We start from the raw sequence: 15300 nt of genomic DNA, 5'->3' as shown, positions 1-15300 counted from the left end.
CTCGTCTCCTTTCTTTCTTGGGCAATTCTAGTCTCTCTCTCATCAACGTCGGCATTATCTAAAATGGCATCCGCTGCGACGACTAAGGCTCCGAAGCAGAAATCCGGTTCCAAGAAGGAGGGGAAGAGCAAGGGGACAAGCTCGTCTGCCCCTGCCACCCCAATTGCCGAAAAGCCCGATGCTCCCGTCGGTGCCGCCGATGGAGAAACAGACCACCATGGTGTCCAATTACTTGCTGGTGGACGTCCGGACCAGGCTGCGTATAACGCTGAGCAGGAGAAGTACAAAGCCGAAATCACCAAGCTTCAGGACCAGCTGGTGAGGACCCTCGTTGACTACATCAGTCAAACAGCTCATTCTGTGACAGAATATTGCTCGCCAGAAGCTCACCGGTGGTGGAAAAGACGGTCCCCAAGCCGAGCGTCGTCAGGCTCTTCGCAAGGAACAGGATGGTCTGCGTGAACAACAGGCCAAGATCAAGGATTCTCGGGGCAAGATCCTGGCTCAGATCAAGGCGTCTCAGGAAAACATCACCAAGAAGGTGCGCAATCCACTTCATGCCTTGATGAATGTTGTCTGAACTTCCTTGCAGATTGAGTCCCTCAAGCTGCACAAGTCCAAAACGCCTTTCAAGACCACCACTGAGATTGACAATCGGATTTCGTAAGTGCTATCCTGTTGCCTCCAGCTCGTTTACTCATGTATGCTGCTCCAGTCAACTCGAGAAACAGGTCGATGCTGGCACTATGAAGGTTGTGGATGAAAAGCGAGCTCTTGCTGAGATCTCTAACCTTCGCCGGCTGCGGAAGAACTTCGAGGGATTCCAAGGCGAGGAAGACTCGATTGGTGCTGAACGCGCAAAGGTGACTGGATCATGCACGTGCACAAAGAACGATCACTGACATAGGCCATGAAGATCGATGAGCTGAGAAAAAAGCTCGATGATCCCGAAGCCAAATCCATATCCGATCGATATGAGGCCATCCGTAATGAATTGCTGGACATCCAAAAGGAGGGGGATGAGCTATATGCTTCACGATCTAAACTCATCGAGGAACGCAACAGTCTCCAGGACAAAGTCAACGCTCTCTGGTCTCAGCGGAAAGAGTCTATCGGGGCGTTCCAGGAAGCGAAGACCAAGTATATTACCAAGCAGCAGGAAGAACGGCATAGGCGTGAGGAGCGATACCGACAACAGCGTGCTGCGGAAGAGGCAGACCGGATCAAGGAGATCACAGAGCGTCTCCGTGAGGAGGCTCAAATGCCTGCCCATCAGGCGCAGATCGAGGATTGCCAGACGCTCATCGACTACTTCACGATTCGTTTGAGCGGTGGCAGCGCTCCTGCTCCTGTCACTTCGGCCGACGCCGCACCGTCCGACATAGCTGGTGTCAAGGCTCTGGAGATTCGTCAAGTGGCCAGCGAGCCCTCCGATGGCATGGTTGTACGGAAAAAGAAGGGCGATGCTGAAGATGCCTACTTTGTTGGCGGTGGCAAGAAGGGCAAGAAGGGCGCTAAGGCTGCCAATGGCCATGCTAATGGCGTTACTCACGAGCCGAAGGCAACCGATAAGCTCAATCTTCCTTTTGGCACCCTCACTGCCCTACTCGAACTGTCCATCCCTCCGCCCACCTCACACGAGGACATCCCTCAGGCTATTGAGAACCTGCAAAAGAAAAAGGCGTACTTCGTCGCCATTCAACCAAAAGCGACCCAGGATCAGATCGCCAAGGTCGAGGCCGAGATCAAGAAGCTACAGAAGAAGCTCGACAGCATGACAGTCAATGGCGATGCTCAGCATGAGGTTGCTGAGGCGCTACCACCCAACGGAACGGGCGAACAGCCCGCTGAGCCTACTGCAACACCTGCTGTGCCCGACCACCTGTCCGTCAGTGTTCCCAGTGAGGCTGTCGACAAAGAGCTGGAGATCGTCAAGGAAGAAGAGGATGCTGAGGAGGCATCATAGGGCATGGAGGCTGCCACATCACATACTACTACTATATCACTTCCTTGGTCATGGGATTCATATGGATAATGAGATTGATTTGGCACTGTATTTGATGTAGTGTATATTTTGAATACCGCCCCTCATTCTTTCTACATTACGATTTGCTATCGGACTGGATCGTGCCGTAACAAGCGAACGGAAAGATTTGAGAGAATGATGTAACGACCGGTGGCACCAGGCGAATAGTTGCGCCCGAGTGAGTAAGAAAGAACAAAACTAACAGGGGTGTGGTATAACGAGCCGAAGAACAAAGACCATCTGCTATGTAGTCGGGAAGCCGGGGGTAACGTAGAAAGGCAAAAAGAAAAATCCTACAAACGCCGAAGACAGGAAAGAACTCATACACTGCTACATGTTTTTCTTTGCAACGTGGGGTGGGGAATGACGATGTGATGGGTGACTGTACCGTACCATTATAGATCCACATGATGGAGTAGTTTGTGGTTATCCGCGGCGTGAGATGCAACCCAGGACAGGAGCAAAAAAAAGGAGGGGCGATCCGGGGAGCGGCGTTCATGCGCGCTGCTGCGAGTGTGGCGAGGTAAGCCCGCCGCCTGTGGTGTCCTCGATCTTCGGCACAGGTGGATGTCCTGGTGTCGCAGTTGCGACATTCGACATACTATAGTCATGTGTGTACTCCTCGACCTCGAAGGAGTTGCCTCCAGGTGTCGAATACTCCGGGAAAGCCGCAGTAGTCGACGACATGGAAGACATGGCTGACATTAGGCCCTCCACTCCTGTGTTGCTTGAGACCGTGTTGCCACCTGATGCTTGGGGGTCAAGGTTTGAAAAATCCAGAGTTCCAAGAGGGAAGCTGAAGCCAGCTCCTGGTGCCGATCCATCCAAGGGCTCGGGGTACGTGTTATCCGCAGTCAAGGCAGCCATCATCGTGCTAGACGTGGTCGGTTGAGCGGCGGCAGGCTGCGCAGGCGCTTGGAATGGCTGCATATACTCATTCGGGAATATGTTGTCGTCGCCTGGCATGGGCGACATGTTCAAGTACTGCTGCTGAGGATCGATTGACGCTGCGACGCTGTTTGTAGATAATGCAACGTCACGCAGAACATGTAGGGCGATCCAATCACTGCGAAGCATGTCATCAGCACACGGTATTTGCTAGGGGTAAGAAGTCTTACTCAAGGAACAGTTTCAGGATTTGGAAGGCACCAAAGGCAGGGTCGCTCCTGATTGTAAGATCGCGCATCACCTGGCTGGTGACAAAGCCCCAACGAATCAAGACACTCCTCGCCTGAGATGATTCGATCGGACCAAAGTCGCCCTGCATGATCCTACGGTACGTATCATCGACCCACTCTGTCACAGTCTTCACCGGCTCGGGGGCCGTGTAAAGGTTTGCGAGCAACTGGGGGAATTCTGTCTCGAGGATCTGCACGAGCACCTCGTGCCTGCAGTTGCACACAAGCGCAGTCTGGTTGCGCACACTGTCGAAGTCAATTTGCTGCCACGCGGTCTGCATGTCCAAAATCTGCTTCTGGTTGGTCAGGACCGAACGCAGAGCTTGGGCGACCTGGAACATGTCCAAGAAGCGGGTGACGAGATGGCCAAATCGGGCACCGAGTTCGATCTTCGACTCGTAGAAGTTGGCTTGATACCCTTCGACCGCGGAGAGCAGGATCTTCTCCATTTTGTCTGCCATCTGCTTCATCTGCTGCATCGCCGTCGGTGGGAGAGGCATGAAGATCTGTGCGCGCAGAGACTCGAGGATCTCGTCGTACACGAGGGCATCAGCACGTGCCATGAGCGCCTGGACAGTGGGCACGTGCACAACCTCACGGTGCTGCGGCCCAAGACCGGTCCAGAAGGCACGAATGTTCAACTCGAACTGGTCGAAACGAAGCTGCCGCACTGCGTCCAAAAGCGAGTCAAGATGTCCAATGAAGAGTGTCCACATTTCTTGGGCAACGAGCGACTCAGGCGTAGGCGGTCCCGTCTGCGGTCCCAGTGCTTCGGAGATATCGGGGAAGCCGTTAATTTGACGTACAGAAGGGGGCAAAGTGCTTGCCGAGAACGGTCCTTGAGGTGGCTGAGGGGATGCAGACAGAGGAGAAGGCGAGGGGTTGGCACTGAACTGTCCTGTGCCAGTGACAGGCCGGCTCTGCTGCTGTTGATGCATCAGTGCGCCCGTGGTGGGAGTACGATCGTCCATTTCGCCGTAGGTCGCAAAATGAGGATGCCCTTTGCGGATGGTGAGACTTTGGCCCATCCCATCATTATCAGTTTCATCGGACTCTTCATCTTCCTCCTCTTCAGAATGTCCATATTGACCACCCCCACCCATCGCTCTTCCGGAAGAGGAAGGACGTCCCGGCAGTGCGCTGATATCCCATCCTTGGCTCGTGGTCGCATAACGCTGGAGCCACTCCGCCTCGGACGCATTAGTAGGGCGGATGCCACAATCTGCAGCACGTCAGCTCCTCTGCAAGGTATATTTGGGGATAAATACATACAATGATACTTGCTATTCCCGCGCACACCCAAGCGGCGAGTTTTAATATTTGGGAAACACAAACGAATCGCCTTTCCCAGCGTGGCAGTGTTGATGTGGGGGATCTGATATTCCTCACACACCCGGCGATAAGACATATACAGGCCCTGGCGAGGAACGTTGCCATCCGGGTAAACTTGATAGTTACTAGTCAACCTATATGCGTGGTCAGAGAAGGTCAAAATAGTTCTTCCAGCTAGACTCACCAGAGCTGCACAAACGACTGCTTTGCCCTATCGGACGCGCTAGTCGTCGTGGCATTCCTGACCGCTTGAGCAAGCTCCTCCAGCGTCTGCTCCGGTCCCATCATCTGCGCCATATGCATACCATTCACGCGATCCAGCGAGAAACCCTGCGTTGCATGCGAGTGAGCATACTGCGGCATCGCGGGCGCATACATGGCATAATCCGCTTGATGCGGGTTAGCAGTCATCATGTGCGCGTGCTGCTGGTGCGGCGCGGGGTAGAGGTGGACACCACCGTTCATCATCATGTTTTGCTGCTGGTGCTGTTGGTGGAGTATAGGGGGCTTGAAGTCGTCTGTGTGGAGGTCGTGAGGCGAGCGAGAAGCAGGATCACGGGCGTAGGGAGCAGCAGTCGTTCGGGCTTGACGAATGTGCGATGCCTGGGTCGGATAGGCTTTTAGCGAGTGTTGGTCAACCGGGGAAATGACGCCCGGGGAAGGAATGGGAGCGAGTTGGGAGGGGAGAGGGAGCCCGGTGGTTGACAGCTGGAGGGGATTGATTGGAGTAGGGCCAGGGAACATAGACTGAGTGAACACTGGTTTGCCGAGAGCGCCAGTCAGAGGGGCGGTCAGAGAACGATCGTTGGTCTTTGCCTTTATGGGCGGGTTTCGCGGTAGAAACGAGGGCAGAAGAGCGGCCTGCGCTTTCGGAAGAGGAAGGACGAGAGCCATTCAGCGGTGACAGCGAGGTTGTTTCGGGGAAGTAGTTGTGTTTAAAAGGGCGACCAGCGCAAACAGATATGATGTGGAGAGGAGAGAACAAAGAGGAGACTGAATGAGCGAGTGCAGACTGAGCAGAGGCGAGAGGGGACGAACAAAGTAGAGTGTTCCGACGTGAGCACGAGCCTGCGCGCACTGATGTAGGACTGAGAAATACAGTAGCACTGCACTGCAAGAGTCGAGTTGATGGTCAGAAAGAGAGTTGAGCTGGAGAGGGGGATGAGTCGCGGACAACAGATGGAGAGGAAGGAATGATATGACGGACAAAGGATGATATTGATAGGCGGCGCTCAGGGCTAGATTTCTGGGGGCCTTTGCAGAACGCGTGGGTCGGTGAGGGTGCGGTCGAGGCGGATGACCGTGACGTGTTCGAGTGCTATAATCGACGGCGACACACCCGGGTGTTCAGATGTGTCGAGTATGAGGGGGGAGTGTGTTCGTATGGATGTACAATGTTGGTCGTCGAGGAGGGGCAGTGGATGCGTCGCGTTGGCAACAAGGTAGCAACGGGTGGCGAAGGGTGGGTGTCAGAAGCTTTCAAACAGGGTGCTTCCTTCCCTCCCGGATGAATGTTACTGTTTTTTGCTGTTGAGCTGGATTAGCTGTTACTTGAGTAGACCGTCGAGGACGACGAGGGTGAAGGGGGAACGACGAGGAGGAGGAGGAGAAGAAGAAAGGAGAGAAAGGTGCGGGCCTAAAGGCGATGGGGGCATTTGTGAAGTGAATTGGGCTCTCGTTTTGCGTCGTGTGTCTGTGCCGTGTGCGCCCTTCCGAGTCCAAGGGACAAGGGGACCCTCTGCCACCCCCTTTGCTTCTCTTCTCCCTTCTCTCCCTTCTCCCCCCCTCCTTTGCAGCCGGCATTTCTAGTCCACATGGCCCATCTTGCTTCTCTCACAAACCCCAGCTTCTCTATCCCTGCCACACAGACCAGAAAAAATATTCATATTTCTTGCTAAGTGCGATAAAGATGTGAAGAGGGTCAACAAGACCGCTTATTGCCGCATTGCCACACCATCCCAGCTCATCGCAGAACGTGGATCGATCTGCACACCAGCTGGAACCGCTCATCAGCGCACGCCCTATCAGACTACCTCTTGTCCGCACACTGAGCATCGCTTTCGGCTCTCGTGATCGGCCCTCCTGGTATACTAATCATCAGCCTAAAGAGCACTAGAAAACAAGCCCTGAAAAGCTAAATATCTCGGCCAGTAGTTCGCACCGCCGCAAATCCGTCCTTTCCTGATCAGCTTACCTCACTTTGCATATGAAATGCACCTGTACTCCTGATACCGACTCACCGGCAGAGATTTGACAGGGTCTGACCCGCGAAGAATCAGTTCCCTGTTCACAACTGAATTTGATATCCAAAATCCCACTCCACCTGTGCCCTGTGCCCCTGCTTCCTCCTGACCCGCTTCGAAAAAGCGATCAAGACTTCCTGTTTCTATCGAAGCTGTCCTCCCCTGTATCATCAAATCCAATCTATCCGAGCCCCGAAACGCGCTTCTCTCTCCCCTGCACTTCTCTCACGGCCGCCGCGCCGCCGTTATCTTCGGCGCAGATTGACAGCGCCGATTCTCCGCCCGGGTCCGGGCTTACCGAGCATATAGTGTGATCTTGATCATTTCTCAATGAGTATATGTTCCCCAAACAGTCCCCGCTCCCGCAGGATCGCTTCTTCAAAATACCAAGTCGCTTCGACTTCTCGCTGGCATGCCAACATATTACGGTCGCGCGTGGACAGGAGTGACGAGAACTTATTATGAACGAGCCTAGCCCAGTTATCCAGTTTTGTCTCTCTTCCAAAACGATCACCTATGTATTACATGACAAACACCGCTGCAGGCTCGGACCGCCCGTGTTCCGCTGTGTCGCCGCAACTCTGTACTCCGGAATAGTGCCCGTTTCCGGAAAGGAATGAACTGTCCAAACATGGAGAATATCTTGACAGCCTTACGTGGCAACCCCTGCAGGGAGGATTTCGTAAGGCCTGTCAGGCTAGTGTTGAACTTCCCCGCCGAGTGCAGGAATATTTCCTTTGTTAGCTATGGGTTAAAGCGAATAAAGACGTGAGGTTGGAGGGGATGTAAACCCTGAACATAGACTTTGTATTCGACTCGATTATGTCAAAAGGATGGTTGAAATGTGGGCAAGACATCATATGTTACCTTGCTGTCTATATGTCTCTCGGCACAAGCTAGATGAATGCATAAACGTTCTTCCTCGAAATAGAAATAGTTTATTACAACTATCCGGACATTCGCCCTTCATTCTGACACAACGAACAACGACAACAGCTACAACAGCTACAGGTACATCGCGGTGTCCGTGGGCCGTCTATCCGGCTGCTCACTGACGCTCGTCTTCTACTGCACTTACGACCCCGATGATGTGAAATCTACATTGAGAGGGAAAAGGACTGAGATGGATGCGGATGAGGTGCTTTCAGATATCGTCCGAATTGAAGTCGATCTCCACCTTCTGGCCTGGCTCGAATGCGGGTAGACCTGCGCATCATACGATGAGAGACGTCATACGAAACAGGGTTGACAACTCACCAAGGTACGGGCAGCTGGCGCACCTAAATGCGTCTCCGAGGAAGCAGCTCCCACAGCTGCTGGTGACCTTGCCCGACTGGATATCCGCCAGACCCTTCAATATCCTCGCCTTCTCGCTTGCCTCGAACTCCGTTACACCCCCATCCTGGCTCACATCGACAGCGACGAGCCGCTGGCTTTCCTCCGTTTGACGTGCTTCTTCCGCCTCGACCTCCGCCAACCCACAAGTACAGTTCTTGCACGCTTTCTTCCGCCGCTTGCCGTCTACGAAAGGCTCGCACACGGGCTCGGGTGTAGCAAGATCAGACGCAGTCAGCAGGGAAGTGGCGTCGATCGTCCCTGTTGAAGTGTTTGACTCCAGCGCCCACAACCGGGCCTTCGTTTCCTTGGCAGTCCCGTTCGCTCTGCGCTTCAGCGGGAGGGCTACACGTGACTTGAGTGACGCAGATGCTGCCTGTGCAGGTTTCTGGGCGATGATGGTGGGTGAAGCGGTGAGTGGGAGGATGGAGAACCCTGCGAGGAGCAAGTCGGCCCGCAGCCTGCCGGTGTCAGAAGGAGAAACAGAAACAAGATGCAGGGTTGCGAGGGGCTTGAGGGAGATGAAAAGCTGTTGAATGAGCACGGGGATGCGGGCGGTGAGCTCGAGGTAGTCAGAAGCGGAAATGATGATGTAAATTGCGCTGTAATGCGAGGCGAGTAGGGTCATGCCTAATTCGGGACGTGAGTGTGTGCAGTCTCAGGGATTCTAGACAGGGGACGCACCACCATCAAGCACGCGGTCGATCATCTGCCGCTCGACACCAGTCTTGGACCCATCAGACAGGCCAGTAACGAGGCGCTGATACTGCTCGTCTGAGGCAGTAGCGAGGGAGCCGATTGCGAGAACTGGACCGTGCGGTGCCTGTGGCTCCTGCTGCGCTGGTGTTTCGAACGAGTAGTCTGCACTAGAAGTATAGATCGCCGTCGGTGCCATTGTAGGTGATGAGCTGGACGTCGTCGCTGGTAGCAAGAAGAGATAATAAGATGAAGGAGAGTAGGATGTGGGGTAAGGTGGATGTAAACTTTTGAGCCAAGGGGAGCGATGGCGTTAGTCAGTGAGGGTCGCTCACCTCCGCCGCCGTTCCCGTCCCGGCGCACCCGCCGCCGCGGACCCTTTTCAGTTTTTCGGCCGACGGCGCATGACCGATTTAAGCTGTGCACGTGATAGCACTTTGGTTCTATTTCTACAACTTTCGTAACTCTCCTACATACAGATTATTGATCATTAATGCTCCGCGCGGAGCTACACGAGACCTATCTGACCGCCCGGGCCGTAAGAAGCAGAAGAGCCAGAGGATAAAGCGTAGATCCAATATGGGATATCTCATCACGGAATGGAAGAACGGATTGACTACTATTTCCGTCTGCATGCAGATTTGCGTTGCTATTTCCACCGAATTGGTCCAGGCCCCTCAGATTAGGGCAGTCACGTTGATGTGGTTCAATCTCTCGACGTTCTTCAATCGCTTGAGGTGGCTCAATCCCTCGAACTGGTTCAATATTCCTCTCGGATTGGTTCAATCCCTCGAAGTGGTTCATTCTCTCGAAGTGGTTCACTCCCTCGAAGTCTGTCGGAGTTGTTCAATCCCTCGAAGTGGTTCATCCCTGAAGTGGTCTAGCCCCTCAAAGTCGGTTCACCTTGTTGCGAGGGCGTCCATACCCACCCTACCTACCTCGTTTCAACCCCAATAGCCAAGCGAGCGCAAACTTCAGTCCCCGTGATTCTGTCTGAGATAATTTCGTAAGATTAAGGGAATCAGAATTTCTAATAAGCTACAGTTTAGGCGTCTATAGTTCCTTCTTCGACGCCACTTCTTCTTTCCTGATTTGGTCCTCGATCCAGTCGAAGCTCCTGTCCAGGACGTGTTCAACGGGCTTATCGAAGAAGATCGGAAGGAAGGCTAGTGGGCGGTCAGCCTGTGCTCTGGTGGTGAGGGGGGAAGGAACAGCTTACGGACGACAGCGAGACCCGTCATGGTTGGTCCCCAGGCTACGATCGGTGTAAGCCCTGAGAGTCGTTTGGGGGGAAACGACGTACCTTTTAGGCGCACATTCTTGACGTCTTTAAACGCCGACGTGCACATCCTACTTTTGTCAGCCTTCCCACTCGGGATACACCAACCTCCTACCCACCGGACAACAGTATGGATCGTCAGTGCCGGTAATGCCCTGTTCAGCTGTATCAGTTACCTCGTTTCCAAGCAGATTGGCAGACGTACATGGATGCAATCGCCTGAAAGCTACCGCGCTTGACAGCCATGAGGGAGAGCCGGGCGGGCTCGGAGAAGCTCTGCGCCTCTAGTGGAGTAGGGCCTTTACGGTACGACTTGTATACTTCGTAGGAGACGTCCCTTAACCTAATCAGCACTAGGGGAGGGCAACAAACGACGAACTCACCCGAGCACGTAGGCCCATGAAATCCCATATGCTGCGGTGACCACACGAGGGTTGACAACGGGGCGGAAGGCTTCACCAACATCGCTTGTCTGGCAAATGTCAGCCTGGGGAGAAGTAAGGAAGCACAAAGCGCACGTAGGCGAAGTATCGCGATCCTGCGCGGATAGCAGTGTTCAGCCTGGAGAAATACGCCAGGTACCGAGCCTTTCACCCTTCAGTGAGTAAGAGTAGAAGTCAGATAATGAAGGAGCGCACATTGCTATCAACAGTGTCAAAGCCCTTGTCAGCGGCAGTATCAACCTCGTGCTTAGCCTCCCCCGCGACCTTCTCCACCGTATGCACAGCCGTGGACGACATTCTTCACCTCGTACTTATTGCTAGCTGTCGGGGTGCGTCGAGCAGGGCTTTTGTACAGATGGTGGTGCGTGGGAGCCGGGGCGGTGACGGGTGAGGAGGACGTCACTCCTTGTCGCCGACCCTTGGCGTATGCTCCCGGCAGGACGCGTCAAGCGCGGGGTTCTGTCCGATTATCAAATTGATGGGTAACTACAAGAATTGGCGGTGCTATGTTGTTGCAAGTATGGGACGAACAATCATAGGAGAAGAAAATCTAAAGGAATGGTGGGTGCAGAAATAAGATTTGTATCTAGATACGTCTTTGTAATTGATGAGCGACGGGTGTAGGTAAACGCTGAGCAGATGTCGACCTGCCAGTTTGGACCATGATCAATAAGCTGAGGAGCTTAGACTGCGCAATATAAGATAATTATTCGGCAGAGCAGCAGAGAGAAATCCACGATGTGAACCTGCAGGGGCCGAGTGGCAGTGCCGGCACACATGGGTTGCGTCACTTGGCGTTTACAAGCGGCCGGATTACGGCGGCCACTAGTACTACGCTTGGTGGGCGGCCGTGGATCATCATCCATGGCAGCCCACGATCCCCGCCACTCCTAGACAGCGCACAGCTTAACTCTTGACGACGACCTAGATGTATGCGCCTTGACAATACTTAATCGGCTATTCTCCAACATAGACCAATCACATTGGCGTCCCTCCCCCGCTTTCTCATACACCGCACCGCGGTTCACTCACCACCATCATCACTTAGACCTATTCATACTAGACACATAACCATGGCTTCAGCTGCAGCGACCCTGGAGGTCATCGACCTACCCCCTCTGCCGCCAGCGAGGGAGGTACCGCTCACTTGGTCAGACTCGATCCATTCCTGGTGGGCGAGCACAGTCCAGTTTGAGAAGGAGAGTGTGGACAGCGAGGAGAGGCTTCTTCGGTGCGTCATCTTGTTTGATGCGGTGAGCAACGCTGACACCGAAGTAGTCGACTCCCCTCTTTCCTCCCTTCAGGGATAGCCAATCCCTCCACCAACCCTCGCGTCATCTCCCGGATCACCTCCGTCCCCCTTCCCACACCTTCACACACATTCATCAACATGCTTTCCATACTCCCCTCCACTCCGGTAGCCGACGCGCCGGAGCCCACCGTTCTTCTGCACGGGTACGCCGCTGGCCTAGGATTCTATTTCCAGAACCTGCCCTTTCTCGCCAATGAATGGGTTGCTAAGCGTGGAGGGAGTTTGTACGCACTTGACTGGCTAGGCATGGGCCGAAGCGCCCGTGTACCATTCAAGATCCGGAGCAAGGGCGTGCTGGCTAAGGTACTCGAGGCGGAGAGCTTCTTTGTCGACTCTCTTGAGGAGTGGAGAAAGGTACAGAAGATCGACAAGATGGCGCTTGTTGGGCACTCCCTTGGCGGGTACTTGTCCGTTGCATATACTCTCAAGTACCCACAACATGTATCCAGACTTGTGGTATGTGCCTTTCTTTCTGTCTACTTCCCGACCCGCTGACATGGTGCGCTAGCTCCTGTCCCCTGCTGGTGTGCCGACATCGGACTTCTCGCTTGACCCCTCGGCCGACCCAGCTGACGGAAAGACTAACAGCCACCCCAAGCATCCCACATCCGAAACCCCGAAGGCCCCCAAGGACGATCGACCCCAGCAGAGGACCATGCTGCGTACGGTCTTCCGTTATCTGTGGGAGTCCGGCATTTCTCCATTCACGATCCTCCGCATGTCGTCCTTCTACGGTCCACTGCTGGTCAGCAAGTACTCTACGCGTCGATTCCCTCATCTCTCTCCAGACGACATCCGCGACATGCACAACTACATGTACCATATTTCCCGTGCGCGGGGCAGTGGCGAGTTCTGCATCTCGCACATCCTCGCTCCGGGCGCATACGCCTACTACCCGATCGTGAACCGCATACGGGACATCCGAGTGCCAGTCGCATTCGTCTACGGGGACCATGATTGGATGGACCCAGCCGGTGGGCTAGGCTCAGTCGAACGACTCCGGGAAGCAGGGAATGACCAGGCGAGGATGTACATCATCCAGAATGCGGGGCATCATGTGTATCTGGACAACGCGGACGCAGTGAACCAGCTTATGGTGGATGAGCTCTTGGGGAAGCCGTATGAGGGTAAGGGCAGGCTTGCATGAGCCTCTTGGTAGGGGGGGTATCTTTATTCACATCATGTTATCCCGATATATCACAATTGTATTCCATAGACTATAGACTGCATTCCATTACTCGTGCTAGAAGATGCGGTCTATCCACATATTCGTACAGTACAAACTCGAGACCAACATCTGCTACTAAGCCTCACAGGGCGGAGTCTTCTTCTTCTCTGGGAGCACATTCTCATGATTTGGCGGCGTCTCTTGCCCTGTCAGCGTCTCCTCATGTTCAGGGGGTGTCTTCTCGTGTTCTGAGCGTGAGACTGTCTTCTCCTGCTCAGAATCTTTGCCAATCGCGACCATCTCAACCCCCCCCGGACCTCACCTCCCCGTCGGGGCTCAATTTCATCCTCGCGTCCTCCGTCAACACCCATCCTGGCCAGAGGATGACATACACGGTAATGGCGATATATAGCGGGTAAGTGTCGAGTGCGTAAAAGTACACTTCGTGGATCGCTAGGTAGCCTGTGAAGCCTTCGGAGAGCTCGATAGTACGGTAAAATGACCTGATCTGAAGCGTATTGTCAGTCTTTAGGCTGGGGAGGGGAAAGGGGACGGACAAGGATCCCTACGCAGCTCACGAGTAGGAAATTGGTCAGCAGTCTCCAGCCTTTGTACCACCGTGTGCTGAGCCAGAGGTGGGGCATGTACTTTCGCAGGCGATAGAGGAAGCGGAGGTACATCATGGTGAAAAGGAAGAAGGAGAGGAGTTGAGCTGCTAGACCGCCTACGAAGACCTGCGCGTGTGTTAGTAGCAATGCGAGAGAGATCATGCAATTGAACGGACATGGGAGCCTTTCAGAAGGGTAGCGAGGTTACGGGAGGTCGACAGCCCCCCTCCTGCTGCCTGTAGCGGTTTATCAGCAGCAAAATGGCCTGGGTGGAAAATGGCGTACCTGGACGCAAAAGGTAGTCACGTCACTCAGGACGAAGACGAGCGTGACTCTGTTTGGTGAGATTACGAGATGTTCACCTGCTCCAAGCCACGTCGCCAGTTGGGATAGAAGGACATAATCTGCGGCAATGAACGCGCAAGGCTGGCATGGTCAGCGTATCTAGAACTAACAGGTTGGATGGATGGACGTACCGACAAGACTACGAAGAGGTATTCGATGATGTAGAACGTCTCGTTGTGAGGATCATTTGCCAATGCGAAACGCATCGTTAGACCGATGGAGAACGCTTCTATGATTGAGACGAGAGATCTTTCAACTCCCAACTTTGCTCACTGTAAGTTCCAACAATCAGTACGGTCATCCATCGCGCTCCCCATCTCCAGGCATAAAACGTCAGGGTAAGGCCAGTCAATAGATATAATCCTAAAGAGACACCCGTGACAGTGTTGTTTGGTATGTATCGGAAGGGATTATATGGGTCATTTGCTGGGTCGGCGAACGGGTTCGGTTCTGGAATGTAGGGGCCTGGGTGGCTGGTAGCAGAGACGATTGTAAACAAACATGATAAAGTTATTATCCAGCGATTCAGACAGCCTCGAAGTAACATCAGGACAGTCAAAGATTGTTTGGTTGTTTTCCGACAATAGGCGCTGTCCCGACCTCCTCTTATACTGTGTTCCGCGCCGAGAAAGCCTTGGCCCTCGTGCTTGCCGGGACAACGAAAAGGACAATGCCCTCATGATCATGAGTGCGAGTTGGACGGAGCGGACATGGACGGCGGCCGACGATAGCCTTACAAATTCACTGCTTGATTTCCACTTGGTTGGCAGTCATCGGGCGGCAGGGCAGGCTCGGGCGCCGGAATCGGCAGAAAGACAACCCCCAGGGGCGCACCGAACACGTCACGTGCGACGCCTTCTCCGTTTTAGGTTATTTCCTCCCTGTTTGCTTTTAGATGCCACGTATTCGATGTTTTTTCTGACTATCGCGAATGTTAGCTTTCGTCGTTGCACGGATGCAACAGGAAAACTTGCCATCGGTGAAGTTCGTGCAAATATCTTCCACTTTCATTGACTGCCTGAAAAACGCCCTTCATACCTTTGAATAGACTGATGCTGGCATATCTTTGGATATCAGAGTCAAAACCCTTTCATTGTTTGCGGGCTCTCTTATCTGCTGGAGTAGCAGGCATCAGAGATGGCGCGGGATCATCTCAGCTTGGCGGCGGGTGGGTGGCCAATTGAAGCGCATGTTCATACATCTGCGGCCCCGAGTTGGATGTGGCGTAGGCGACGCTGTGCTCGTATCCCATATCAATCGCAGGTTCCGGTCGGGGTATCAGTTGTTGAAGTGCGAGCTACTTGGTGGCCCTGAGAAGTTGAGATCTACCCACGT

The 15300-nt window shown here is 53.9% G+C and overlaps 6 protein-coding genes across 6 annotated transcripts; 2 read left to right on the top strand and 4 right to left on the bottom strand.

Moving 5' to 3' along the window:
* Positions 1–63: 63 nt before the first annotated feature.
* DACRYDRAFT_85981 (uncharacterized protein) lies at positions 64–1966 on the top strand (the record flags this gene model as incomplete). Its single annotated transcript, XM_040776752.1, has 5 exons — positions 64–318; positions 368–541; positions 593–663; positions 716–863; positions 917–1966. The coding sequence occupies 5 exons, from the start codon at positions 64–66 to the stop codon at positions 1964–1966; spliced, it is 1698 nt and encodes a 565-aa protein (XP_040633071.1).
* A 555-nt stretch (positions 1967–2521) lies between these two features.
* On the bottom strand, positions 2522–4821 carry DACRYDRAFT_45233 (uncharacterized protein; the record flags this gene model as incomplete). The annotated part of the gene is made up of 4 exons (XM_040774633.1): positions 2522–3092; positions 3145–4426; positions 4477–4670; positions 4721–4821. 4 exons carry the CDS (start codon positions 4819–4821, stop codon positions 2522–2524), a joined length of 2148 nt encoding a protein of 715 aa, XP_040633070.1.
* A 2881-nt stretch (positions 4822–7702) lies between these two features.
* Positions 7703–9010, bottom strand: DACRYDRAFT_19455 (DUF689-domain-containing protein; the record flags this gene model as incomplete). Its single annotated transcript, XM_040771517.1, has 3 exons — positions 7703–7985; positions 8037–8744; positions 8799–9010. Coding segments are annotated over 3 exons (982 nt in total), but the record flags the coding sequence as incomplete, so codon positions are not given.
* A 797-nt stretch (positions 9011–9807) lies between these two features.
* DACRYDRAFT_19454 (uncharacterized protein) lies at positions 9808–10930 on the bottom strand. The gene is made up of 8 exons (XM_040771516.1): positions 10728–10930; positions 10608–10676; positions 10473–10561; positions 10295–10426; positions 10209–10244; positions 10114–10160; positions 10030–10065; positions 9808–9976 (listed from the first exon to the last, which is right to left on the bottom strand). The coding sequence occupies exons 1-8, from the start codon at positions 10827–10829 to the stop codon at positions 9864–9866; spliced, it is 624 nt and encodes a 207-aa protein (XP_040633068.1). The 5' UTR covers positions 10830–10930; the 3' UTR covers positions 9808–9863.
* Positions 10931–11445: 515 nt separating this feature from the next.
* Positions 11446–13069, top strand: DACRYDRAFT_19452 (alpha/beta-hydrolase). Its single transcript, XM_040771515.1, has 3 exons — positions 11446–11763; positions 11811–12300; positions 12353–13069. Exons 1-3 carry the CDS (start codon positions 11606–11608, stop codon positions 12989–12991), a joined length of 1287 nt encoding a protein of 428 aa, XP_040633067.1. The 5' UTR covers positions 11446–11605; the 3' UTR covers positions 12992–13069.
* A 244-nt stretch (positions 13070–13313) lies between these two features.
* DACRYDRAFT_44337 (RTA1-domain-containing protein) lies at positions 13314–14512 on the bottom strand (the record flags this gene model as incomplete). The annotated part of the gene is made up of 6 exons (XM_040774566.1): positions 13314–13520; positions 13570–13746; positions 13797–13856; positions 13906–14046; positions 14097–14191; positions 14239–14512. The coding sequence occupies 6 exons, from the start codon at positions 14510–14512 to the stop codon at positions 13314–13316; spliced, it is 954 nt and encodes a 317-aa protein (XP_040633066.1).
* Between the last annotated feature and the right edge of the window lie 788 nt (positions 14513–15300).

This window comes from Dacryopinax primogenitus (genome assembly GCF_000292625.1).
Source record: "Dacryopinax primogenitus strain DJM-731 SS1 chromosome Unknown DACRYscaffold_1, whole genome shotgun sequence".
Lineage (NCBI taxonomy): Eukaryota > Fungi > Basidiomycota > Dacrymycetes > Dacrymycetales > Dacrymycetaceae > Dacryopinax > Dacryopinax primogenitus.
Note: the sequence above shows the minus strand (reverse complement) of the source record. Positions and strands in the feature narration are given on the sequence as shown.